The sequence below is a fragment of the Bos indicus genome, chromosome 13 (genome assembly GCF_029378745.1).
Source record: "Bos indicus isolate NIAB-ARS_2022 breed Sahiwal x Tharparkar chromosome 13, NIAB-ARS_B.indTharparkar_mat_pri_1.0, whole genome shotgun sequence".
Taxonomy (NCBI): Eukaryota; Metazoa; Chordata; class Mammalia; order Artiodactyla; family Bovidae; genus Bos; species Bos indicus.
In genome coordinates this window covers 29668616-29696053 of record NC_091772.1, presented here as the reverse complement: position 1 = coordinate 29696053, position 27438 = coordinate 29668616, and the positions used below count along the sequence as shown (strand labels likewise).

The following is a 27438-nucleotide window of genomic DNA, read 5'->3' as shown; positions in this document are numbered from 1 at the left end:
ATGCAGGGGCCCGGGTTTGATCCCTGGCCAGGGAACTAGATCCCACATGCTGCAGCTTAGAGTTCACATGCTGCGACTAAGACCCACTGCAGCCAAGTAAATAAATAAATATTAAAAAGAATGATACATTCTAAAAAATCCCTCTTGTGTGCATTTCCCTTAAACTTACTAAGATTCTCTATATACTATTTTTAAACCAACAAAAACACAACCCCCTATTATGTGATCCCAAACACATCCATGCTTTAGAAGCGACATTTTAGTGTGTCAAGCTGTGTCAAGCATTTGAAGCCATAAGGAAGAGACACTGGTTGCATGAAGTAGGGGCTTTATTGTGAAGAACTGAGGGAGATAACAAATCAAGGTGCCAATTGAACAGCTAGGATTCCAAGAGACACACACAGTTTGGGACTTGGCAGAGATGGCAGGACCCGTGTAGCCCTGGGGATATGGTGCCTCTCCATCCAGGCAGTAGGTATGTATGAATCCTACCAGTGGTGTTCTGCCGTTGCTCGGACTCAAGTCATTCTCCTATTTAATTTTTCCCCTTTTTTTTTCTGTCTGTTTCCAACTGGTGTGCTTTCTCTCTATGTCTGGTTCAGATGATCACACACAAAGCTGAGGCAGCCTGTTGGGTCTGGCATTTGTGCTTGACCCTCTGTATGCCAAGGACTAGACCCCAAACAGTTGCCCTGAGTCCCAGTTGGTCATTGCATAAAGAGCAGCAGGGACACACAGAGACAACAGGCAATCCAGGTTGGAGGAACCCCTTAGAAGAGAACCTAAGAAGGCTACAGGCATTCCGGGGACTTGCCAGGACAGGCAGCAATGATTATTCAGGGCTGTCTTCTTTTAACAGTAGGCTACATTTCCTCATTGAATGGGGCAACCCTATATTTCAAAAGGTGAGATCAGGCTTTGGACCACAGTGTGTTAATGAAACAGTCATTTCATTTCAAGCACTTCCCCTGTCTGTGATTTTCACTGTCAGAATAACCGAAAGGAAGAAATAAATCATCGACCAAGCAGGAATTTCATTGACAAACCTTCCACAGATGAGACTCAAATGAGATTCTAATACAAAGAAGAAAGACCCTCCCGGAAGTATTCTTGACCCATTCATCTTTCATCCCCTAGATACGTAAATGCTCTGGGGAAATACATTTGTAGATAACCATCACCCTGACAGCAGCAAATGTATCATTTTCCAATCTCTGAAACAAAGTCCTAAGCTACTCTAAAAAACTGAAGAAGAGTATCAGATAATCAACTGGACTGTTTTAAGACCAAGAAGGGGAGATATCTGTCAAGAGGTGAACGCTGATATTTCTAGAGTCTTGGTTATGTACTTCTTGATGAAGCTTGTGTTGGAAGGTTCCATAAGATAGAAGTGGTTTCCTGGAAGCACAAAACTGTCGAAACTTCCACTGGTTACGTCTTTCCAGGCTGAAAAAACAGAATTGTATTTAATAACAGATGACGCCACCACCCACAGAGTTACTCCCAGGTGTTGCTTTTCTAAGAGCACACTAGTCGTAGGGTTACTTCCATGGTCTCATGTTCTCTACACCCTGAATGTTTAATTTCTCAGAGACCTAGCAGTATACAGTGGTATCACCCACATTCTCCCATTTTACACACAACTGACATCTCTCCGTTTACACTAGATAAAACCGGGACCAGTTTTCTACTCCATGTGACTGCCAGTTGAGAGTTTTGTTGTTGTTGTTAACACTAATACTTTTATTTGCCTTTGTGCCCTATACTGACCAGACCATTTTTACACAAATGAATCGTTTAAAAAAGACACTTACTTGAAGTATAGCAATAGTTTAAGGATATAAAAAGAAGCATGGGTATTACACATCCCCTTGTAGTGTATGAAAAAAAAGTGTGACTGGATTTATGTACTAGTACAGGACATTTAAAAAAATCAGATCTGTGCTGTAAGGCATGCCAGCACCTCTGACATGGAAATCATCAGATATCTCAATAAAACACGTCAAACCATCAAGATCACTTCACCTTCCATATCCAGTGGTATATCTTCAGATCCAGAAAAGCATGTTATGTCACAAGAAAGACGAGTCTTAGAGGGTATGTCAGAGCTGCAAATATAAAGGAGCCGGTTAGTAACGTTTCATAATAGACACCCCCTAGAATCTTTTCCTATTAATAACCTCATTTAAATCAAACAAGTCCTCACTTCCTTCCCTTTTACTGTTTACAGCAAAACAAACATTTTATTTTTTTTAATCCGTGGCACGTTTACATGTCAGCACCTGTCTGAGAGTCACTGTGGTCCAGGTTATTTTCCAAGATCTTCTGGCTTCTAGAACAGTCAGGTGCAGACAGGTAGCACCTGGGCACCCGGTCCAACACAAAATGGGGCTGGCTATGTAGTATCTTTAACTGTCATTCCCCTGAAATAGCCACCTCTCTATCCTCCAGCCCTCCCTTGTTTGGGAGAGGGTTGCTGTGTGCAGGTTCAATCCTGGGTCAGGAAACTAGGATCCCACATCCAATGTGGTGTGCCCCAAAAGAAATAATACTAAGCAAGAAAGGGCCACGTGTAGGTCTCCTGAAGGAATGTGGTCATCCTAAGAGAGTCAGGAAGCCACCAGGAGGATTTAGCGCAAGGCACATCGTGACCAGACTTGACAGTCATCCCTTCTGGTACAATGTGTCGAGCAGACTGAAGGGGACAAAGAATTGTCTATTTCAATAGTCCGGGCAAGAAGTCCCACTTCTGCCTGGAATGTAGAAAACCAGGAGCACCACTTGTGGCCTAACAAGGAAAAAAGCCCGACAAACTGCAAAACCATAAATTCTTGAACTCTTCAGGAAGCTGAGTTTGCAAGGCAAACCAGAAACCGAACTCCAAGGAAGACTGGGCCCCTCTAAGGAGAGATGGGTCACAGGGACTGGCTCATCATGTGGGCAGAGCACAGGATGAAGGGTGTCTGCTGTCCATGTGGGCGAGAAGGAACCAGCTACAAATGCTCAAGTGCTGGGGACCAAGCATGGGGTGATGTGTCAGATGCAGTTCACACTGACTCACAGGCTTCTGTCCATGGCCCCCACTAGGGGTTCATGAGAAAGACTAGGAACAAGGCAGGAGGTCAGAAATAGCCCTCTCTGCAGGGCAGGTGGGCAGCAGGAAATTGGATGTGACCATCAGATGGACACTGACCCTGCCCCCAGTCAAGTCCTCCCCTCCTACCAAGCAGAAATCTCAGTTGCTAGAGGAGGGGCATCAAACACTTCCCCTCCACGCCCCCCACCCAGGGCACATGGGAAGACCCATGGATGTAGGGGATGGAAGCATTAACCCTCTACCCTGGGGGAAGGAATGGGAAGGGTCTTGGGCCCCCTCTGCTGTGCTTAGTCACTCAGTTGTGTCTGAATCGTTGCAACACCATGGACTGTAGCCTGCCAGGCTCCTCTGTCCATTGGGATTTTCCAAGTAAGAATACTGGAGTGTGTTGTCTTGCCCTCCTCCAGAGGATCTTCCCAACCCAGGGATCAAACCCAGTTCTCCCACCGGCAGGCAGATTCTTTACCATCTGAGCCACCAGGGAAGCTCAAGAATACTGGAGTGGGTAGCCTATCCCTTCTCCAAGGGATCTTCGTGACCCAAGAATCAAACCAGGGTCTCCTGCATTGCAGGTGGATCCTTTACCAGCTGAGCTACCAGGCCCCCAATTCTATACAAAAGCCAAGGCAAAGTCTTCTACTACTGGGGCGGGACTGGAAACTTCCACCCAATACCCACCAGACCCACCCACAAGGCCTAGACACAGAGGACCTGACTAAGACTGAAGCTGAAGATTGGCTCAGATGTCCAACAGCTCCCCTTGTTACCCCAGAGGCTAGCATCACACATAGGGGACCAAACAACAGCTGTCAGTGGGGAGAGCCTGGAGAGAGACAGAAAAATTGAGAAAAATTCTCCAGTCCAGTCTCCACAGTAAGCACGCAGTAACTTGGGAGAACCATTGCCCTGAAGTGTAACCATAGTAGCAACAAAACTGAAACTCAGCTCATCTCCAGTCTGGATTGACCCAACTCCCCACATTCATGGCCTGCCAGAGGAGATGTGCTCAAATCATAAAATATATTTATGTCAGTTTCATGCATGATATCTTTCAATAGAATATCTGTTTTATGCATGATACCTAGCTTTAAATTAAAAAAAAATTATCAGACACAAAAAGCAAGAAATAACTCCATTGTCAAGAGGCAAAGTAATTAAAAGAATAAGATTTAAATGGGCTTCCCAGGTGGCCCAGTGGTAACTTACCCACCTGCCAAAGCAGGAGACACAAAAGACTCCGGTTCAATCCCTGGGTGGCAAAGATCCCCTGAAGGAGGGCATGGCAACCCACTCCAGTATTCTTGCCTGGAGAACCCCATGGACAGAGGAGCCTGGCAGACTAGAGTCCATAGGATTGCAAAGAGTCGGACACGACTGACGTGACTTAGCACATACACACAAGACTCAAATAAGACCCAGATGTTGGAACTGTCAGACAAGGGCTTGACAGTCGCTATGATGGAGATGCCAAAGGGTTTCATAGGAAAGATGGACATATGTGAACAAATAGGGAAGTTCATTAGAGAGGTGAAGACTGCAAGAAAGAGTCCAAAAGAAATCCTAGAAATAAGCAGCAGCAGCAATAGGACATTCCTTTGACAAGCTCATCAGTAGATCTGATACAGCTGAGCAAAGTCAACGTGAAGATGGTTAATAGAAATTATCCAAACTGAAACGAAAAGAAAAAAAATTTTTTTTAAAGGAGAACATCTGAGAGCCCTGGGATGATGACAGACAGCCTGACATGTGTGTCATCAGGGTCCCAGAGAGAGAAGAGGACTGTGTGTTCGTCCGAGTAGGACAGGAGGACAGCTTCAGTGAAGTGGAGCTGCAAAGCCTTCCCTCCTGCCTCAGATTTTCCTTTTGACCTCCGGGCTTTGAGCCTTGGGGGTGGGTGATGGGCAAGGAGAGGGTGGAGAGACATTCCAGGCCTGATTTCCTGTATATTGGGAAAAGCTGAGTGCTGCAGAGAGGTGGAGAGAGGAAAGCAGACCAAGGAAGGGGAAGGAGCTGAAGCAGCAAGAGGAGAATCCAGAACAAGCTTAGGACATTTGAGATTTGGAGAGAGGAAGTGAATCCTTCTAAGTAGCTCCTGAGATTTGATTCTCTGAGGAGAGGGTGAGACTGTTAAAAATTTTTTTTTTTTTTTTTTGGTATTCTGCGAGTAGAATATCCTTGTGGATGACTTTTATTTTCAGTCTGGGGGAGGTTTCTTTTGAGACCTCTTGAGAGTTTAGCTAAACTGCTTTATAATGTTGGTGCCTCAGCAGCCATGCTGTGTGGCCAGGCAGCTTGTGAGAGCCTGGACCTGACACTTGGCCCTCCTGGAGCAGAGTCACAAACGGGTGAGTTCCTGTTGTGACCCTCCCCCAGTGGCCTAGGTGACAGCTGCTCTGGGCCCCCTGGAGCCTTCCCTTGTGTACCTTTTAGATAAACCTCCCATGAAGTTTACCAAAACCCGCTCTTTGGGGTTCGCTCTTTGGTCAATAGCAATCCGGACTTAGCCCAGGAACCCCAAAGCCCTCCACCCAGGCCTAAGGGCGTGTCCATCAGGTCCAGCCACCTCTCTGCCTGCAGTTGGCCTTGACCTCCCCGTGTGGCCCCACTAGGTGCACCATGGACCTCCTCCACCACCCGTGAGTCATGAACTTCTCTATTTCAATTTCTCTCAGGGTCTGTTGTTGAACCTTGGCTCCCTTTCCAGCACTCAGGGTTCTTCTTAACAAATGTTAATTCCCCAAAGTCATCAGAACCTCTGGTAGTGAATTGTTGGGTTGGATTTTTAAAAATTGAGGGTGGTTTGTTGTGTGCCATATCCACGGCGTCTCCCAAACACGACCTCCTTGCATCCTCACCCACCACACCTTGAGGGGTTTACTCTCAGCATCCCTTCCTCTGAGAGACGGGACCCTGAGTCCAAATCTCACAGCCACTAGGCCAGGGGTCTGGATCCTGGTGAACAGCCTCTGCAGAAGGCATGTTTGTACGAGGCTTAATTAAAAAGCAGCTTTTGCCTACGCTATTTCACTAATGTCCACAGTGCTTTGGATTACGTTTCCTTTAGTAGGGGTAGGGGATGTCAGACTTGGACTGGTGTTTCTTGGATTCTGACTCTACGCTAAGCCAGGAACACAGACAGCACAGCCCTATGGGGATCACGTTTGCTCAGACGGTTGGGGTAGAAATGGAAAGAGATGACAGACCAGGGCAGCTAGTGCCCGTAGTGGTGGAGCAGAGGTGAGCATTGGTGTGAACGCAGAGATGTGATAGAAATGAACAGGATTGTCTCTGTTCTCAAGGTGCTTCAAGTCTGCTCCACTTTTTTCCTTTTTTAAAGCTATTTGTATAAACTTCTACTCACAGGCACTGCCTGTGGAGGCCCTAGGTTCAGCTCCAGGCACAGTGGCAGAAAGAAAAGGAACACAGACCCGTCTGTCCGGCTCCTCCCCAAAGGAGACAAGAGCCAGACAAAATTGAAGAAATGCATGATGGTATATAATAGTGACTGAGGCCCAAATGCTGGCCCCACAGGACCTGCTGTGGGGAGATTAGGAAAAGGAGAACCTTGTGGTTTCAGTTTATTAGGGCCAGTATCTGGAACATTAGGACTTCAGTCCTATTAGAAGAATCAAATGTCAGTGAGACCTCTCAGGAGACAGGAATAGTCAGGTGTCATGGAGCCAAATGGGTTCTGGAACAAAATTCCCCCAAGAAGCAAACCACTCCCTTGTCCTGGATCACCTCCACATATTTAATAAGTAGGGATCCCCTTCTGCTGTTCCCCTAAGAAGATGAGCATCCTTTGACATTAGTAATTTATTCAACAAATGTTTTTTATGTGATAAAGCATACTGGATTGGCCAAAAAGTTCATTTGGGGATTTTGTAAGATCTTATGGAAAAACTCGAACAAACTTTTGGCCAACCCAACACACATTGAACCACATTTTTTAAAAAAAGATAAAGATGCCCTGTGCATCATTGATTGATGTAATTTCCATGCCCAGGCTCCATTTTAAGGCGGCAAAAATATCACAGGTGGGCCTCAAAAGAAAGCAAGTCAAACTCTGCCTTCCTGAATAAGGATCCTCAGAGAACAGCCAACCTGCATCTTCCATAGATAATTATTTTAAAAAGAGAGAGAGAGAAAAAAAAAACGTGCCTTAATGACTTACGTGACATCATTCAAAATATGAAGATCTGCTAACAATCTGGTAACAAATTCTGGACTCATTTTCTTATCAAAAAATTTGTCAGGAATGCCTCCCACTTTCTTCATTACATAGAAAATTTCTTCTTTACACAAATCATCTTTGTGGAGATGAATGCGGGCCTTTGACTTGAAACAGTAAAAACATTAGTCTGACATTTCATTTAAAGCACCTGCTCAGATGCTGAACGCTCTCTACGCTCCCTTTTGGTGATTTTGAGAATTCTCTGATCAGGGCTTTCCTGGTGGCCCAGGGGTTAAGAATCTGCCTTGTGGGAAGAACAAGGTGGCAGAGACGTAGGTGGACGTGGAGTACATGTCTCTCCACGGATACGTCAGGAATACACCTTCAGACACAGAAGTGCTTACAGACCATCACCTGATGGCAGACAGGAGTACCTGACCACCGGAAAAGAATCTGCCTTGGTAGTGCAGGGCACACTGGCTCAATCCCTGGTCCAGGAAGATCCCACATGCCGCGGAGCAACTAAGCCTGCCTGACACAACTGCTCAGCCCATGTGCAGCAGCTACTGAAGCCTGTGTGCGCTGGAGCCTCTTTCCACAACAAAAGAAGCCACTGCAATGAGAAGCCTGCACCACACCTAGAGAAGAGCCCTGGCTCTCTGCAACTTAGAGGAAGATGTACACAGCAACGAGGACCCAGCCCAGCCAAAAATAAATAAACATTTTTTATTGAAAAAAAAAAAAGAATGATCCAGTTAGTTTGCTGAAAGTTAAATCCTCTGCTGACTCAGAATGGAGGAAAATACACTTAGAATCAATAGTTTTAATCAGAGATGCCTGGGCCAGTGCAGGCACTGACCAGGAAACAGTTAAAGTGCATTTCAGAGCAAAGATGAGAAGAGGACAGTAAAAGAGATTTGTGAGTGTTTCATTAACCAATAGTATCTTTTATTCATCACCATGTCTACTGGATCAAAACTCATCAGAACGGAAAACAATGACTTGATTTCCCCACCGCACTTCCCTCCTTTCCACCACCCTCCCTAAGGAAAATGAAATTACTTACATGAGGAGGGCTTAAACTTGACACAAATAAATGTACCGGTTCTAGATTATATTTTTCTTTGAGATGTAGTGCGGTAAAAAAAGCAGTAAAAGATCCCATACTACATTTGGGGAAGAAAAACATGATAATAACTATTCAACAAAACTCATGGTAATACATCAGAAATCCACAAGAACAAGCATCATAAACATAGCAATGATCAAGAAACAGACCAAAGGAGAGCTTATATTAGTTGAATAATAGCTAACTTATTTGTAAATGGTAGGGGGAGCCTGATGGGCTGCCGTCTATGGGGTCTCACAGAGTCGGACACAACTGAAGTGACTTAGCAGCAGCAGCAGCAGCAGGTTTTCAATGATTTGCAGCCACATCCGCAGTGTTTCAAGACATCCTAGATAATTCAAACTAAGACTGAGTACTGATTTCCACCATGTCTTGAAATTAGTTTAAATTTCCTTTCCTCCCTGAAAGATAGATGTCATTATGTATTGAATATTTATCAGCAGTTTTCAAGGTATAGTCTGGGCACTTCCAGGAGTCCCTGTCACCTTTTTAGGTAGTCTGTGAGGTTAAAGCCTTTTTTAGAATATTGCTAAAATGTTTCCCTTTTAAACTCTGGTGTTTTTTTTTTTTTTATGAGAGTATAGTTGAGTTTTCCATACACCACTTGTGTCACGGGTTATCAGCATAGTTGGAATGCAAAAGAGAGAATCTTAGCTGCCTTCTAATAAGCCAGACATTAAATGTGTGCCAAAGTGTACAATAGTGCCACTCTTCCCACAGTGATTTTCTGGGAGAATATAGTCTTGCATAAAATATGTATTCTTTATATCAGCATATAAGGGGATTATTAACGTTAAGTATCTGGAAAGTTTCATAGTTTTATTTTCTAATATGGTAAATATTGATAGATAAACCACACATAAAATCTCTTTGATCCCCCCAATGCTTCTAGAAGTATTGGGTTGGCCAAAAGATTTGTTCGGGTTTTTCCATACCATGTTACAGAAACACCCGAACAAACCTTTTGGTCAACCCAGTATTAAAGCAGTGCCAGGAATGAAAAGTTTGTGAACTGCTGTAGACATTACGTAGTTACATTTTGTAGACAGTATTGATCAAGAGCATTTTTTGCAAATATCTTCAGGCAATGAACAAAGGAAACTCAGTTCCATGGTCATTGCTGCTGGAGTGTAAACTGAAGGTGATTTGGAAATTTCTATCAAGTGCTCTATCAATGTGTATATCATTAACTCAATTCTGGACATGTGGTCCTTAAGAAATTTATAAGAAATGTATACTAAATTTTCTACCAAAATGTCACCAAAGTGCTTTTATAACAGAAAAAAAGATAGAAATAAGTATTCTCTTAAAAGGAATTGACAAAGTCATCTTGCAGCGATTACAGATCTCCATAGCAATAGCTTAAGTGGGGCCAGGGGGGAAATTAGGAAGAAATATAAAATAGGATCCCAACATCAAAAATACTATGGAGTCACATCAAAATTCTGAAGGATTATCTAGGATAATGGATACTTCAATTTTTCATTTTTTTTTTTTTGCTCAATCATATCTGTAAATATATATAATACAGGAGCCAAAATGTACTGAGTCCTTACCATAATACCAAGTAATTTATGGTTATTATTCATTTAATCCTCAGAAATGGAGCCATTATCATTCCAGCTTCACAGAGGAAGAAACTTAATTCAGAAACCCAAGGAAGTTGCCGAAGGTCGAACTGAGTAAGAGGCAGACAGAACTCTGATATTTATGACTTAACCTAAAAATTCTACAGTTTAGCTTAAGAAATACATACTATTTCTATCCTTTTTAATTTAAAAAATAAATGGGATATACATTGCTGCTAGAGTCTTTATTTTACAAGTCTTAATGCTTTCTGCCTAAAAGGGAAAAAAAGTAGGATGATTGTACAAACTGGCCAATTGTAAGAGCCTTGGCTGGTCAGAGTTACCCAATACTGGGGCTATTTTCAAAAGAGAAGATACCGAGAGAAGCCTAGGATTTACACACTCCTGAAGGAGAGGTTTCGTTCACTTCAGCACTAGGGCTTTCCATCTTTTCGGTCCCTGCTAGGACTTCTTTCAGTCTGACTGTCTCATTTGAGAAGAGCTCTAACCATACTGAATCATTCTTTCAAGCAGTGATGAAATATCAAAACCAAACTAAAACAAAGGCACACATCCCATAAGACACAGAGGACAACCTTAACCATGGATCTGTGGTGGAAAAAAGTCCCCCAAATGTTTTTCAAAACAGAGGTTTAAAAACAACAAAATTAAAAAAATTAAAAACAGAGGTTAAATACCTGTGGCCAAAAAATGCAAAATATTCACCCTGGATGATCGGCAGCAGGGCACAGGCAATTTCATCAACTATCTGATTCATGTCACTTGCAAAAGGTTCTTCAAGCCGACTTTCTCTCCCAGCAAGCCGTATGGCATGCACTGGAAGTAAAGGAAGATGGTTAATGTGTGCAGATGGTGGGAGGGTTGCTGTGATACTGTGAAAGGGCTTATGTTAATATGATGGGAAGAGTTTCAAAGATGTGAATAATAGTAGTCAAATGTAAGGAGAGAAAAATTTTAGAATTTGCTGATTAAATGAACACAAGCTACAGCAGACTACATATCTGAAAAATACTCTCCAACATTGAGAATTTTTAAAAAACATTTAGAAACACTGGATGAATCACATGTGTGCAGAGTTTGGCTCACAATAAGGTAAATGGTATAACTAGAAGAGAAAAAAAAATAAGAGGGAATTAAAAATTCCAGTCATGAGCCTATGCTAACAGAATGACTGTCTATGGCTTCTTGTTTTCAGTCACTTAGTTGTGCCTGACTCTTTGCAACCCTATGGACTGCTACACACCAGGCCGTCCTGTCCTTCACCATCTCCTGGAGGTTGCTCAAACTCATGTCCATCGAGTCAGTGATGTCATCCAACCATCTCATCCTCTTCATCCCCTTCTCCTCCTGCCTTCACTCTTTCCCAGCATCAGGGTCTTTTCCAATGAATCAGTTCTTTGCATCAGGTGGCCGAAGTATTGGAGATTCAACTTCAGCATCAGTCCTTCCAATGAATATTCAGGACTGATTTCCTTTAGGATTGACTGGTTAGATCTCCTTGCAGAACAAGGGACTCTCAAGAGTCTTCTCCAACACCACAGTTCAAAAGCATCAATTCTTCAGCGCTCAGCTTTCTTTATGGTCCAACTCTCACATCCATACATGACTACTGGAAAAACCATAGTTTTGAAGAGACTGACCTTTGTCAGCAAAGTAATGTCTCTGCTTTTTAACATGCTGTCTAGGTTGGTCATAGTTTTTCTTCCAAGAAGCAAGCATCTTTTAATTTCATGGCTGCAGTCACCATCTGCAGTGATTTTGGAGCCCAGGAAAATACAGTCTGTCACTGTTTCCATTGTTTTCCCATCTATTTGCCATGAAGTGATGGGACTGGATGCTATGATCTTTGTTTTTTGAATGTTGAGTTTTAAGCCAGCTCTTTCACTCTCCTCTTCCACTTCCATCAAGAGCTTCTTCATGAGGTTCCTCTTCACTTTCTGCCATAACCGTGGTGTCATCTGTATATCTGAGGTTACTGATATTTCTCCCAGCAATCTTGGTTTCAGATTGTGCTTCGTCAATCCCAGCATTTCACATGATGTGCTCCGCATATAAGTTAAATAAGCAGGGTGCCAATATACAGCCTTGATGTACTCCTTTCCCAATTTGGAACCAGTCCATTTTTCCATGTCTGGTTCTAACTGTTGCGTCTTGACCTGCATACAGGTTTCTCAGGAGGCAGGTAAGGTGGTCTGGTATTCCCATGTCTTTAAGAGTTTTCCACAGTTTGTTGTGATCCACATAGTCAAAGGCTTTAGTGTAGTCAACGAAACAGAAGTAGATGTTTTTCTGGAATTCTCTTGCTTTTTCTTTGATCCAACGGATGTTGGTAATTTGGTCTCTGCCTTTTCTAAATCCAGCTTGAACATCTGCAAGTTCTCGGTTCATGTGCTGTTGAAGCCTAGTTTGGAGAATTTCGACCACTACTTTGCTAGCGTGTGAAATGAGTGCAATCGTGCATAGTTTGAACATTCTTTGGCATTCCCTTTCTTTGGGATTGGAATGAAAACTGATCTTTTCCAGTCCACTACTGAGTTTTCCAAATTTGCTGGCATACTGAGTGCAGCACTTTAACATCATCATCTTTTAGGATTTGAAACAGCTCAGTAGGAATTCCAGCACCTACACTAGCTTTGTTCGTAGTGATGCTTCCTAAGGCCCACTTGACCTTGGACTCTAGGATGTGCAGGACTCTAGGTGAGTGACCACACCATCATGGCTTGTATCAGGAATATAAGACACCAAGTTTCAAGGGTGACTGAGAAGGACAAGGCATTGAAGTGCCTTAAATTTAAGAGAAAGGCAAATAGACCAATGGCACAGAATAGAGAGCTTAGAGATAGATGACATACATGTGGGAACTCACTTTATAACTGTGTTGCCATTTAAAATCAGTGGGAAGGAAAGTGTAGGTCTCTGAATAACCAAGTCAGCTGATTATTCATGTGAAATCAATAAATACCTAGCTCCTACACGATATAGAAAAGTCAATTCTAGCCTGAATATGACAAAATACTTTAAAATTGATAAAAGAAAATATTGGCAAATAACTTTGTGACTGACAGGGTATACTTTTTAAAGTAAGCTGTAAGAAGTGCAAACTTTAAGGGAGATAAACTTGACTATATTAAAATTTAAGACTTCCACAAATCAAAAGACATGTAAAGAAAGAGGTGGCATTGACTGGGAAAGACATTTTAACCAGCAATACCTAAAAAATTAGGGTCATAAATATGTAAAGAATTTCTATACATCAATAAAAAGAAGAGAATCAAATGGAAAAGTAAGCATAAGAATCTGATGAGAAACTCACAGGAAAGGAAACATAAATAGAAATATGAATTTGAGCAAACTCCAGGAGATTGGGAAGGACAGGGAAGTGTGGCATTGCTGCAGCAGTCCATGGGGTCGCAAGGAGTCAGACGCAACTGAGTGACTGAACAACAACAATATATGTATATGTGAAAAACACCCAGTCTCACCTATAACAAGGATTGCTCCGTTTAAAATCAGAGTAATTTATCTTGCAATTGGAACTTGTACCTTTTGACCACCTTCACCCATTTCCTCCAATTACTTCTGTTCTCTGAATTTGTTCTTTTAGATTCCACATATGAGTGATACCATATAGTATTTGTCTTTCTCTGTCTGACTTATTTCACTTAGTCTAATGCCCTTAAGATCCATCCATGATGTTGCAAATGGCAGGATTTCCTTTTTTCCGGCTCAGTATTAACTATTATTCCATTTTCTGTCTATCTGCATATCACATTTTCTATATCATTTATCCATCAATGGACACTTAGGTTGCTTCCATGTCTTGGCTATTGTAAGTAATGCTCAAATGAACATGGGACGGGTAGCTATCTCTTTGAGATAACCAGTTTTGTTTCTTTAAATATATACCCAGAAGTGGAATTGCTGGATCATGTGGTAGTTCTCGGAGAAGGCAATGGCACCCCACTCCAGTACTCTTGCCTGGAAAATCCCATGGACGGAGGAGCCTGGTGGGCTGCAGCCCATGGGGTCGCTAAGAGTCAGACACGACTGAGCGACTGAGCGACTTCACTTTTCACTTTCATGCATTGGAGAAGGAAATGGCAACCCACTCCAGTGTTCTTGCCTGGAGAATCCCGGAGATGGGGGAGCCTGGTGGGCTGCCGTCTATGGGGTCGCACAGAGTCGGACACGACTGAAGCGACTTAGCAGCAGCAGTGGTAGTTCTATTTTTAATTTTTTGAGGCACTTCCATATTGTTTGCCAGAGTAACTTCACTAATTCATATTCCTACCAACAGTGCACAAGGGTTCCCTTTTCCCCACATCCTCATCAACACTTGTTGTCTTTTGTCATTTTGGGAACCGTCATTTTAACAGGTGTGAGGTGATACCTTGTGGTTTTGACTTGCGTTTCCCTGATGATGAGTGATGTTGAGCATCTTTTCGTGCACCTGTTGGCCATCTGTAAGTTGTCTTTCAGAAAATATCTATTCAGTTCCTCTGTTTATTCAGTTTTAAAATCATTGTTTATTGGTATTGAGTTGTATGAGTTCCTTATATGTTTTAGCTATTAACTCCTTCTTAGAGGTTTTATTTGCAAATATTTTCTCCCATTTGGTAGGTTGCTTTTTCATTTTGCTGATTCTTTTATGGTACAGAAGCTTTTTAGTTTGGAGTTATCTTATTAATTTATCTTACTTTTGTGTTTGGGCTGTAGGTGTCATCTCTGAAAAATTGTAACCAAGATTAATGTCAAGGAGCTTTGTCTTTGTTTCCTTCTAGGAGTTTTATGATTTCAGGTTTTATGTTTGAGTCTTTAATTCTTCTGGAGTTAATTTTTTGAGTGAGTGGTGAGAGTGGTCTAGTTTCATTCTTCTGTGAATATCCAGCTTTCCCTGCACCATTTATTGAAGAGACTGTCTTTTCTGTGGGCTTCCCTGGTGGCTCAGCTGGTAAAGAATCCACCTGCAATGCAGGAGACCTGGGTTCGATCCCTGCATTGAGAAGATCCCCTGGAGGAGGGCATGGCAGCCCACTCCAGTATTCTGGCCAGGAGAATTCCATGGACTGTATAGTCCATGGGGTTGCAAAGCATCTAACAAAACTGAGCGACTTTCATATCGCTCTCGTCAAATGTTTGTTGACTGTGTATTTGGGAGGTTATCTCGGAACTTTCGATTCTATTGCATTTGCCCGTGTGTCTGTTTTTATGCCAATAGGATACTATTTTGATTACTATGAATACATTCTAGGGACATAATGTAAAATAACATGGTGACTATAGTTAACAATATTATATTGCATATTTGAAAATTGCTAAGAGAATAGATCAAAAAAATTATCACAGGAAAGATAGCTGAAACTATTTGAGAGGATAGATGTTAACTAAACTTACATGTTGATCATTTCACAATATATACATGTCAAGTTATGTGGTTCAGCTTAAATTTATTCACCATGTGCATGCATGTGTGTGTGTGTGTGTGCACTCACTCAGTCATGTATGACTCTTTGCAACCGCATGGACTGTATTCCGCCAGGCTCCACTGTCCATGGAATTTTTTAGGCAAGAGTATTGGAGTGAGTTGCCATTTCCTCCTCCAAGGGATCTTCCCGATCCAGGGATTGAACCTCTGTCTCTTGCGTTTCCTGCCTTAGCAGATGGATTCTTTACCACTGCACCACCTAGGAAGCCCCAAGCTTATCCAGTCATTTACATCTCAATAACACTGGAAATACTAGAACAAAGTCAGAATAATTTCATGAACAGATTGGCAAAAAAATTAAAAGCCTTGGCAATAACAGTGTTGTCAAGGATATAAAGGGATACGAATTTTCATGTGCTGCTTTGGCAGTATAAATCTTTGCAGTTCTTTTGGAGGACGGTTTGAAGTAGAGACATTCCTATTTCAATACCCAGAAATTCTACCTTTAAGTATAGACTTTTATCCATGCATGCATGAACACATACAGTTGCCCCTTGAACTACAAGAGTTTGAACCGGGAGAGTCCATTTATATGCAGACTTTTTTCAATAGTAAGTACTACAGTACCACAAGAAATGCAGCTGGTTGATTCCACAGATGCTGAACCCTGAAAACAGAGGGCCAACTATTTGTTATACGTGGATTTTCAACTGTGCAGAGGTTCAGCATCCCTAACTCCTGCATTTTTTAAAGGTCAACTGTATATGAGACTGCTCACAGAAGTTATTATACATAGCAGAAAAAGACCTTAATACCTATAAAGAGAAGACTAGACACATATAGTCACACAGTGGAATAATATATACTAGTTAAAAGTCAGTGAAGTAGAGAGTCACATATCCAAGGGATGAATCTCAAAAAAAACAGAGGAGAAAAAAGCAAGCTTCAGAGGAATATTACAGTATGTTACATTTCTATAAAGTCAGAAAAATATGTGAAATATCTATCTTAAACTGTCAACTGTTGATTGAAAACCTCATATGAAATGACCTTCAATAATTTGTAAAATATCTTTATATATTAGTAACAGGGCTCTCTTCTTCCAGTGCATGGGTTTTGGGGAGACTCCCATGGCAGAGCGTTGGTACCTGGAAATGGAGAGAAAGGGGCTTGGAAAGCATGAGGGAGCAGAGTTGTAGTGGCTGAGAAAAGCACATTGGAAAGGGAGGGACATCCCTTGGAGGCCTGATGGCAAAAATAAAGAAGGAAGTGGCTGAAGATAAGAGCCCTACAGATGCCAGGTAGCATCAGAGAATCAGAAGAATGAACCCCCCAACTCTACAGTGTCATTTATTTATAAACTGCACTTCACTTATAGTGACAGAAGAGGCCACCCTTGATCTAATAAACAGAGTAACCAACTAATTGCCTTGGGCTACTTGCTGCTGAATGACCTGGGTGGTTGTTTGTTTTTTCATACAGGATTTTTTTTTTAATTTCCAGGGCAGTTTAAATTCATACATGGTTCAAGAAGTACAAAAAGGCTTGCAGTGCAAGAATCTCTCCAAATCTTACTCTTCAGATCAGATTAGATCAGTCACTCAGTCATGTCCGACTCTTTGCGACCCCATGAATCGCAGTACGCCAGGCCTCCCTGTCCATCACCAACTCCCAGAGTTCACTCAGACTCATGTCCATCGAGTCAGTGATGCCATCCAGCCATCTCATCCTCTGTCGTCCCCTTCTCCTCCTGCCCCCAATCCCTCCCAGCATCAGAGTCTTTTCCATGTGTCAACTCTTTGCATGAGGTGGCCAAAGTACTGGAGTTTCAGCTTTAGCATCATTCCTTCCTTAGCCACCTAGTTAACCAGCTAGGGGCAATCAAATGTATCAATTATTAACATAAGCCTTGAAAGGTATTTTATGCATATGTAAATGTAAGTTCATTTCCTTCCTTGCAAAAATGTAGCAATATGAGTCCCACTGTTTTAGAATTTGAGTTTATTCCTCAAAACATCTCAAAGTTCCAGAATGACCCGTTTTTGTGGGTCAGGAAAATGCAACACACTTCATCATGAGTAGAAGTAAGCATAACACACAAAACAAAGAAAGTAAGAGTCAAACTTTTTCAGCTAATGATTGAACATGCTTTTTGAAAAGCTCACAAAGCAAAGCAAACCATACAAAACTCTAATATAAATTCAAATGAGAAATTGCAGATATGAAAAAACACTCTAACTCAGAAATTGAAAATCCTGAACAGAAATAGTCAGACAGTTACGCAAAGGGCTGACAGAATACTGGAAAGAAATTGATTAAAGGGACAAAAATTATTTTTAAAATGACTGAATGTTGTCTGCGAGGTAACAGATGCAGTGTATTTAAATGGATATGGAGGACAGGAATAAAAGAGCTGGGAATAAGAAAACAAAGAAAGAAGGAAAAGATCCCCAAAGAAGGTGATACTCATAAAAGGCAGAGAGTGTTCCAACACAGGAATAAATGGCAACTCTCAAGAAAGGTAAACAAACTAAAAGACTGGTAAAGAACTAATATTTGAAATTATAATCCATGTAAATGTCCCTGAAATATAATGACATGAAACTGTGTGTCGAAGATAATTGAGGAAACTGGATGAAGGATAGTTGAGAACAACTTTGCAATATTTCCATAAATCTAAAGCCATTTTTAAAAATAGTTGTATTTTAAGAAGATTAATAGAGATCTTAATCAAAAGTAAAAATAAAATGTGAAGCAAATATTTCAAAATAGTAGTATTGAAAAGGCAGTAGTAATTGATGCCTGATGGTTTGTTAGATTACGCTGTTGACAGAATGTGGTCCACTGGAGAAGGGAATGGCAAACCACTTCAGTATTCTTGCCTTGAGAACCCCATGAACAGTATGAAAAGGCAAAATGATAGGATACTGAAAGAGGAACTCCCCAGGTCAGTAGGTGCCCAATATGCTACTGGAGATCACTGGAGAAATAACTCCAGAAAGAATGAAGGGATGGAGCCAAATAAAAACAATACCCGGCTGTGGATGTGACTGGTGATAGAAGCAAGGTCCGATGCTGTAAAGAGCAATATGGCATAGGAACCTGGAATGTCAGGTCCATGAATCAAGGCAAATTGGAAGTGGTCAAATAAGAGATAGAAAGAGTGAATGTCGACATTCTAGGAATCAGCTAACTGAAATGGACTGGAATGGGTGAATTTAACTCAGATGACCATTATATCTACTACTGTGGGCAGGAATCCCTCAGAAGAAATGGAGTGGCCATCATGGTCAACAAAAGAGTCCGAAATGCAGTGCTTGGATGCCATCTCAAAAACGACAGAATGATCTGTGTTCGTTTCCAAGGCAAACCATTCAATATCAGAGTAATCCAAGTCTATGCCCCAACCAGTAACGCTGAAGAAGCTGAAGTTGAACGGTTCTATGAAGACCTACAAAACCTTTTAGAACTAACACCCCCAAAAGATGTCCTTTTCATTATAGGGGACTGGAATGCAAAAGTAGGAAGTCAAGAAACACCTGGAGTAACAGGCAAATTTGGCTTTGGAATACAGAATGAAGCAGGGCAAAGACTGATAGAGTTTTGCCAAGAAAATGCACTGGTCATAACAAACACCCTCTTCCAACAACACAAGAGAAGACTCTACACATGGACATCACCAGATGGTCAACACCGAAATCAGATTGATTATATTCTTTGCAGCCAAAGATGAAGAAGCTCTATACAGTCAGCAAAAACAAGACCAGGAGCTGACTGTGGCTCAGACCATGAACTCCTTATTGCCAAATTCAGAGTTAAATTGAAGAAAGTAGGGAAAACCACTAGACCATTCAGGTATGACCTAAATCAAATCCCTTATGATTATACAGTGGAAGTGAGAAATAGATTTAAGGGCCTAGATCTGATAGATAGAGTGCCTGATGAACTATGGACGGAGGTTCGTGACATTGTACAGGAGACAGGGATCAAGACCATCCCCATGGAAAAGAAATGCAAAAAAGCAAAATGGCTGCCTGGGGAGGCCTTACAAATAGCTGTGAAAAGAAGAGAAGTGAAAAGCAAAGGAGAAAAGGCAAGATATAAACATCTGAATGCAGAGTTCCAAAGAATAGCAAGAAGAGATAAGAAAGCCTTCTTCAGTGATCAATGCAAAGAAATAGAGGAAAACAACAGAATGGGAAAGACTAGAGATCTCTTCAAGAAAATTAGAGATACCAAGGGAACATTTCATGCAAAGATGGGCTCGATAAAGGACAGAAATGGTATGCACCTAACAGAAGCAGAAGATATTAAGAAGAGGTGGCAAGAATACACAGAAGAACTGTACAAAAAAGATCTTCATGACCCAGATAATCACGATGGTGTGATCACTCACCTAGAGCCAGACATCCTGGAATGTGAAGTCAAGTGGGCCTTTTAAGCATCACTACAAACAAAGCTAGTGGAGGTGATGGAATTCCAGTTGAGCTATTCCAAATCCTGAAAGATGATGCTGTGAAAGTGCTGCACTCAATATGCCAGCAAATTTGGAAAACTCAGCAGTGGCCACAGGACTGGAAAAGGTCAGTTTTCATTCCAATCCCAAAGAAAGGCAATGCCAAAGAGTGCTCAAACTACCGCACAATTGCACTCATCTCACACACTAGTAAAGTAATGCTCAAAATTCTCCAAGCCAGGCTTCAGCAATACGTGAACCGTGAACTTCCTGATGTTCAAGCTGGTTTTAGAAAAGGCAGAGGAACCAGAGATCAAATTGCCAACATCTGCTGGATCATGGAAAAAGCAAGAGTTCCAGAAAAACATATATTTCTGCTTTATTGACTATGCCAAAGCCTTTGACTGTGTGGATCACAATAAACTGTGGAAAATTCTTCAAGAGATGGGAATACCAGACCACCTGATCTGCCTCTTGAGAAATTTGTATGCGGGTCAGGAAGCAACAGTTAGCACTGGACATGGAACAACAGACTGGTTCTAAATAGGAAAAGGAGTTCGTCAAGGCTGTATATTGTCACCCTGTTTATTTAACTTATATGCAGAGTACATTATGAGAAACGCTGGACTGGAAGAAACACAAGCTGGAATTAAGATTGCCGGGAGAAATCTCAATAACCTCAGATATGCAGATGACACCACCCTTATGGCAGAAAGTGAAGAGGAACTCAACAGCCTCTTGATGAAAGTGAAAGTGGAGAGTGAAAAAGTTGGCTTAAAGCTCAACATTCAGAAAACGAAGATCATGGCATCCAATCCCATCACTTCATGGGAAATAGATGGGGAAACAGTGGAAATAGTGTCAGACTTTATTTTTGGGGGCTCCAAAATCAGTGCAGATGGTGACTGCAGCCATGAAATTAAAAGACGCTTACTCCTTGGAAGGAAAATTATGACAAACCTAAATAGCATATTGAAAAGCAGAGACATTACTTTGCCAACAAAGGTCCATCTAGTCAAGGCTATGGTTTTTCCTGTGGTCATGTATGGATGTGAGAGTTGGACTGTGAAGAAGGCTGAGCACCGAAGAATTGATGCTTTTGAACTGTGGTGTTGGAGAAGACTCTTGAGAGCCCCTTGGACTGCAAGGAGATCCAACCAGTCCATTCTGAAGGGGATCAGCCCTGGGTGTTCTTTGGAAGGAATGATGCTAAAGCTGAAACTCCAGTACTTTGGCCACCTCGTGTGAAGAGTTGACTCATTGGAAAAGACTCTGATGCTGGGAGGAACTTGGGGCAAGAGGAGAAGGGGACGACAGAGGATGAGATGGCTGGATGGCATCACTGACTCGATGGACGTGAATATGAGTGAACTCCCGGAGTTGGTGATGGACAGGGAGGCCTGGCGTGCTGTGATTCATGGGGTCACAAAGAGTTGGACACAACTGAGCGACTGATCTGATCTGATATAGCACAGGGACCTCTACTCAATACTCTGTAATAGCCAAATGGGAAAAGAGTCTATAAAAAAAGAAAAAAAAGAAAAGAGTGAATATAGGTATAACTGAGTCCCTTTGCTGCACATCTGAAACTAACACAGCATTGTAAATCAACTATAATCCAATAAAAAAATTTTTAATGCCTTACAGCAGAAAAATCCTCTCATTGAACAGGTAGGGAAGCTGAATAACACACACACACAGTACCTGTCTGAAGGCATCATTGAACTGCTGGGGCAACCTGGACCTCCCTGAAGGGAGGAAAACTCTGGAGAAGTGAAGTGCGATTTCTCCAGCCTTTTTCCTGTTGTAGAGATGTGTCAATTACCTGGTACAGGTTGCAAGTTCTAGACTGCAGGTAGAGGCCTACTTTTTCTTTTTAAATTTCTGTTGGAATATAGTTGCTTTACTTTTAAGAGGCCAAGAAGTCAGCAGCACTGTATGTATTCCCACAGGGCTAGAGAGGGAAAGTTGGAAAAGTGCAAGTCGCTCAGTCGTGTCTGACTCTTTGCAGTCCCATGGACTATACGATCCATGGAATTCTCCAGGCCAGAATACTGGAGTGGGTAGCCTTTCCCTTCTTTGGGGGATCTTCCCAACACAGGGGTTGAACCCAGGTCTCCTGCATTGCAAGTGGATTCTTTACCAGCTAAGCCAAAAGTTAGAAAACAGTGCTGCAATGTCAGCCAAGAATTAGATGCTATGACCTCAGATATAAAGGACTTCTGTGGTGGGTCAGACTATAAACAATCTACCTGCAAGGTAGGAGATCTGGGTCCGATCCCTGGATGGGAAAGATCCCCTGGAGAAGGAAATGGCAACCCACTCCAGTATTCTTGCCTAAAGAATCCCATAAACAGAGGAGCCTGGCAGACTATACAGTCCATGGGGGTCCCAAAGAGTTGGACACATCTGAGCGACTTACAGTTTCAGAGAGATAAGAGGTACAGTGTTTTGTCCCTCAAGGCTTTTGACTTATCTTAAGTCACCCATGTCAGGGAATAAGAAAATATAATCAGAAAATGACTTAAGAGTGGTGTTTAATTCACTTTCATGCTGCTGTGAGAAAAAAATTCAAGCTCACAGTCCACCAATAAGAAAGTGCCTAGGACAGGGGATTCCAGGTAAAGAATCCACTTGCCAGTGCATGAGACGCGGGTTTGATCTCTGGGTCAGGAAGATCTTTTGGAGAAGGAAATAGCAATCTACTCCAGTGTTCTTGCCTGGGAAATCCCATGGACAGAGGCTGATGGGCTGCAGTCCATGGAATCACAAAAGAGTCAGACATGACTTAGAGACTAAACAACAACAACAATAAAAAAAGAAAGAAAGAAAATTCCTAAGACAGACAGGGTAATAGACAGACAAGGGGCATAAAAAAGTTGAACAGAGTCTGAACAGAATCTCAGTGACCTATTGGCCTTAACAAACGGTATAACATGTTTAATTTGGTAACAGAAGATAACAGAATTTCTTGCTCTGGAAATAGAAAAATCACATTATTGAACAACAATCTTGAGTGTCGATTAATATTAACTATCCCCCAGTAAGGAAATCTGTATCGTTTGTATGTGCATGTTATCTGACCTTGCAAATTACTTACTGATAAAAGTTTACATACCTTCCACGGAATTAGGAATATCTTGGCCCCATTTGGCAAAATAAGTGGAGTCACCTCCTCCCCAAGGAAAGCAAACCAGCCTAAAAAGTGCATTACGATTCTGGTATAAGCAGTTCACAACTTTTTCATTCCTAGGGAAAAAATTCAAATATTTAACATGATGTAAAGTCAGTTCACCTGTCCTAACTGAATTAGGTGTGTTTTAACAGAAATTTTTATTCATTATAAGGAGACTGTATTCATATGTAAAGGGATTGCCTTTTTTTTTTTTCCAACAAGAACGACCAAAAAAAATTTTCGTGGATTCATTTTTAACAGTGTATATAAACTTTGATAGATGTAAGTGAAATAGTCAAGTATCTATATGTAATATTTCAGAAATACGTTTTATATGCACATTTAAAAGGGATAGACATGCTAATTTAGAAATCACCTTTTTCCCAATTCAGGGAATAGTTGTATCTACACAGTTTTATCTCAATGTCTTCATGATTTCAGGTCATCTGTAAGTTTTCTAGAGCACATAATTTTCACTCCCTTCTGAGTGTTAATTAAAGACACCTTTTTGCATCTGCATATAATCGTTGGAAATTTTACCGCAATGTCCAAGCATCCTTTCACCTAGTATTCCAGATAATTGTTTTTTTAAAAATTCAATATATATATATTCAACATAAACATGCAATATATATACATTTGCATCATCCATAATTTAAACACTTCCTGTAAAGTTTTCAAATTGATCATTAAATTATTTAAAAAGTTATATAGTCTTGCCAAATGTGAGATAATCAACCCTATGCTATGCTATGCTATGCTAAGTCGCTTCAGTCATGTCTGACTCTGTGTGACCCCATAGACGGCAGCCCACCAGGCTCCGTCGTCTCTGGGATTCTCCAGGCAAGAATACTGGAGTGGGTTGCCATTTCCTTCTTCAGTGCATGAAAAGAGAAAAGTGAAAGTCAAGTCGCTCAGTTGCGTCCGACTCTTAGTGACCCCATGGACTGCAGCCTACCAGGCTCCTCCGTCCATGGGATTTTCCAGGCAAGAGTACTGGAGTGGGGTGCCATTGCCTTCTCCAAATCAACCCTACTATCGTGATTAAATCTGTCTTGCCTCTCTCTTTTTTAGGTTCCCATTTAGTCAGTTGATCTCTGTGTTGTGCTGTGCTTAGTCACTCAGTCGTGTCCAACTCTTTGTGACCACATGGACTGTAACCCTCCAAGCTCCTCTGTCCGTGGGGATTTTCCAGGCAAGAATACTGGAGTGGGTTACCATGCCCTCCTCCAGGGGATCTTCCCAACCCAGGGATTGAACCCAGGTCTCCTGCATTGCTGGCGGATTCTTTACCAGCTGAACTACCAGGGACACACCCCCAGTTGATCTCTACAAGCATCCAAAACTAACTGATTGAGATTTTGTCTGGTTTACATGTGTTCTTTAAAGAGGATTTTGGTTTTCATGATAAAATAATAGAACACTACTAATTATGAGAAACTTTACACAAACTTAAGCATAAGTTAAAACCTTTCTTGGGGGAAAGAATAACTTTTGGAGAAAAACTCCTTGGCTTGTATCAGAGCATTTATGTAATAATTGCTAATTTAAAGAGAAAAAACAAAAGGGCAATTTTTTAAAAAAGATTTTTTAATGTGAGCCATTTTTAAAGTCTTGATTGAACTTGTTACAGTATGTTTTTTATGTTTTGGTTTTTTGGCGGCCATGGGGCATGTGGGGTCTTAGCTCCCCGACCAGGGATCAGGCCCACACCCTCTGCATTGGAAGGCAAAGTCTTAACTACTGGATGGTCAGGGAAGTCCCCCCAAAGGGGTAATTTTAATGTTTTCTTTTGAAGAGGGACATTATGTACTTGAGGCTACATTCCTTCTAACTAAACCTATTACCAACAAACTCACTGACCATGGATCAGCCCTAAATAAGAGCTTCATAGGTATCAACCATTTACTGGAAAAACGCTAGAGTCATTTTTTAAAGGAATACAAAAGCCTTCCATAGTGCCTTCCACAGTTTGGTAAAAGCTACATAGCTAATGGGTGAGTTTTCTGAACCTTATTTCTGGAAGCTATTGAAGAGTCTAGAAAAATGACTTATATTCAACATTACTTTAGAACAGGTCCATATTTTTTAAAGCCAAGGAGCCCTACTTCAGTCTATTTCAATGACTTGCATTCTCATGAACAAAAATGTCAGAATAAGACTAGCCTTGCCATACCTGAAGACTATGTAATCAGCAGAAGTAGGGGAGTTCTATAAGAAAAATGATACAAAGCCATAAACACAAAATTAGGTGTAGACACTTTGATCATTGCTGTTTTTTTTAGTTGCTAAGTCATTTCCAACTCTTTGGAACCCCATGGACTATAGCCCTCCAGGCTCCTCTGTCCATGGGATTTCTCAGGCAACAATACTGGGTTACCATTTCCTTCTCCTGGAGATCTTCCCCACCCAGGGATCAAACCTGTGTCTCCTGTGTTAGCAGTCAGATTCTTTACCACTGAACCACCAGTGAAACTGTTTGATTATTCGTTTCAAGATAAAACCACCTTTCTTTGCCTTGGGAGTGGGGGTAGGAGCTGCCCTTCACTTATTGAGAGCCAGGCCAGTGTCACAGTGGGTCCTCAGAACCCACATTGATGGGGTGCCTGTCCTCCACAGCAAACCCACGGCCAGGATCTCACAAGAAGGTAGAGCCTGAGAGGGTAGTGCTCATTGCTGTGAAGCCTGGGCAGTTAGCAGAACGTTCTCATGCTTGGGCTCTTGCCTGTCCTCTGCATCCATCCAATCTCCTGTGTCTCCTGAGAAAAACACACGAAGACCAAGAAAAGCTAACCTTCCTGAGCCAGTCCTCTGGGTGGAAGCCTTCTACCTGCACTTGCCTTCTCTTTATCTTCCCCTTCTTCATTTTTGGTTTTGGTTAAATCATAAAATTCTAAGACTTTAGAGTTGAGAGGCATTAGAGTGATCATTTAACCCACTATCAGCAGCCTGATAGCTCAGCTGGTGAAGAATCTGCATGTAATGCAGGAGACCCAGGTTTGATTCCTGGGTGGGGAAGATCTACTGGAGAAGGGATAGGCTACTCACTCCAATATTCTTGGGCTTGCCTTGTGGCTCAGCTGGTAAAGAATCCTCCCACAATGTGAGAGACCTGGGTTCGATCTCTGGGTTGGGAAGATCCCTTAGAGACGGGAAAGGCTATCCATTCCAGTATTCTGGCCTAGAGAATTCCATGGACTGTATAGTCCATGGGGTCACAAAGAGTCAGACACGACTGAGTGACTTTAACTTTCAAGAGCCTGTGGAAACAAAGAGATCTGAATTCAAATCCATTGATATGACATTAGGAAAATGACCTGAGTGACTGAAAGTCTCAATGTCCTCATCTGTAAAATAAGGACAATCATAGCATCTTCCTTACATTTTGATTAAATGTCTCAAAAATACTTAGCATGGTTTTAGGAACCCACAAAACAAAAATGAATGTTTTCTATTAATTCTGGTTTGACAGTTGGAGAAACTGAGGCCAAGAGACATTAGGTTACTTGCCCAGGGTCACCTGGCCAGTGACAAGTCAGGAATTAGAACACAAGTCCTGTTCATCCTAAGAGCTACTTCCCCACTTTATCCCTTTTCTTGTTTTCTCAGCATCAACAAACAGGTAGACCCATAAGTGGCAGGGAGTGGATAGCATACCTGGGAGGCTTCAGATGAGAGAGCCAGGGACACAGACCTCTACTCTACTTTTGGGTGTAAATGGAATCCTGCTTTCACATTTTTGGCCAAGTCATGGATTTACAATTTCACATTAAGCTCACCACCAAGTCAGTACCATTTTACGTAGAGAGTAGTTGGTGCCATTTACAATACCTTACAGGACTTCCCTAGCGGTCTAGTGGTTAAGACTCTGCACTTCCAACGCAGGGTACATGGGTTCGGTCCCTAGTAGGGAAACTAGAATCCCACATGCCACATGGTGTGGCAAAAACACAAATGCCTTGCACTAGGGAAAATCAATGGCACCCCACTCCAGTACTCCTGCTAGGAAAATCCCATGGATGGAGGAGCCTGGAAGGTTGCAGTCCATGGGGTCGCTGAGGGTCGGACACGACTGAATGACTTCACTTTCACTTTTCACTTTGATGCATTGGAGAAGGAAATGGCAACCCACTCCAGTGTTCTTGCCTGGAGAATCCCAGGGACAGGGGAGGCTGGTGGGCTGCTGTCTATGGGGTCACACAGAGTCGGATACGACTGAAGTGACTTAGCAGCAGCAGGGACAATGGCCATCAAATGAGGTTTCTCTGAGAAGCCCCTTTCCATGTAAAAGGGCAACTTCCAGAAGCAGAGTATTAGAGCAGCTGGGGTTGGAAAGACCCAGACTGCACACAGTGACATACCTGATGGTCTCAGCTTTGTCTCTCCTCTCCAT

General features: G+C 42.0%; 1 protein-coding gene across 1 annotated transcript; it reads right to left on the bottom strand.

The window, feature by feature from the left end:
• Nucleotides 1–323: 323 nt before the first annotated feature.
• Nucleotides 324–27438, bottom strand: OLAH (oleoyl-ACP hydrolase). The gene is made up of 7 exons (XM_070801930.1): nt 27407–27438; nt 22989–23119; nt 10667–10805; nt 8261–8437; nt 7272–7448; nt 2026–2108; nt 324–1446 (listed from the first exon to the last, which is right to left on the bottom strand). Exons 1-7 carry the CDS (start codon nt 27436–27438, stop codon nt 1307–1309), a joined length of 879 nt encoding a protein of 292 aa, XP_070658031.1. The 3' UTR covers nt 324–1306.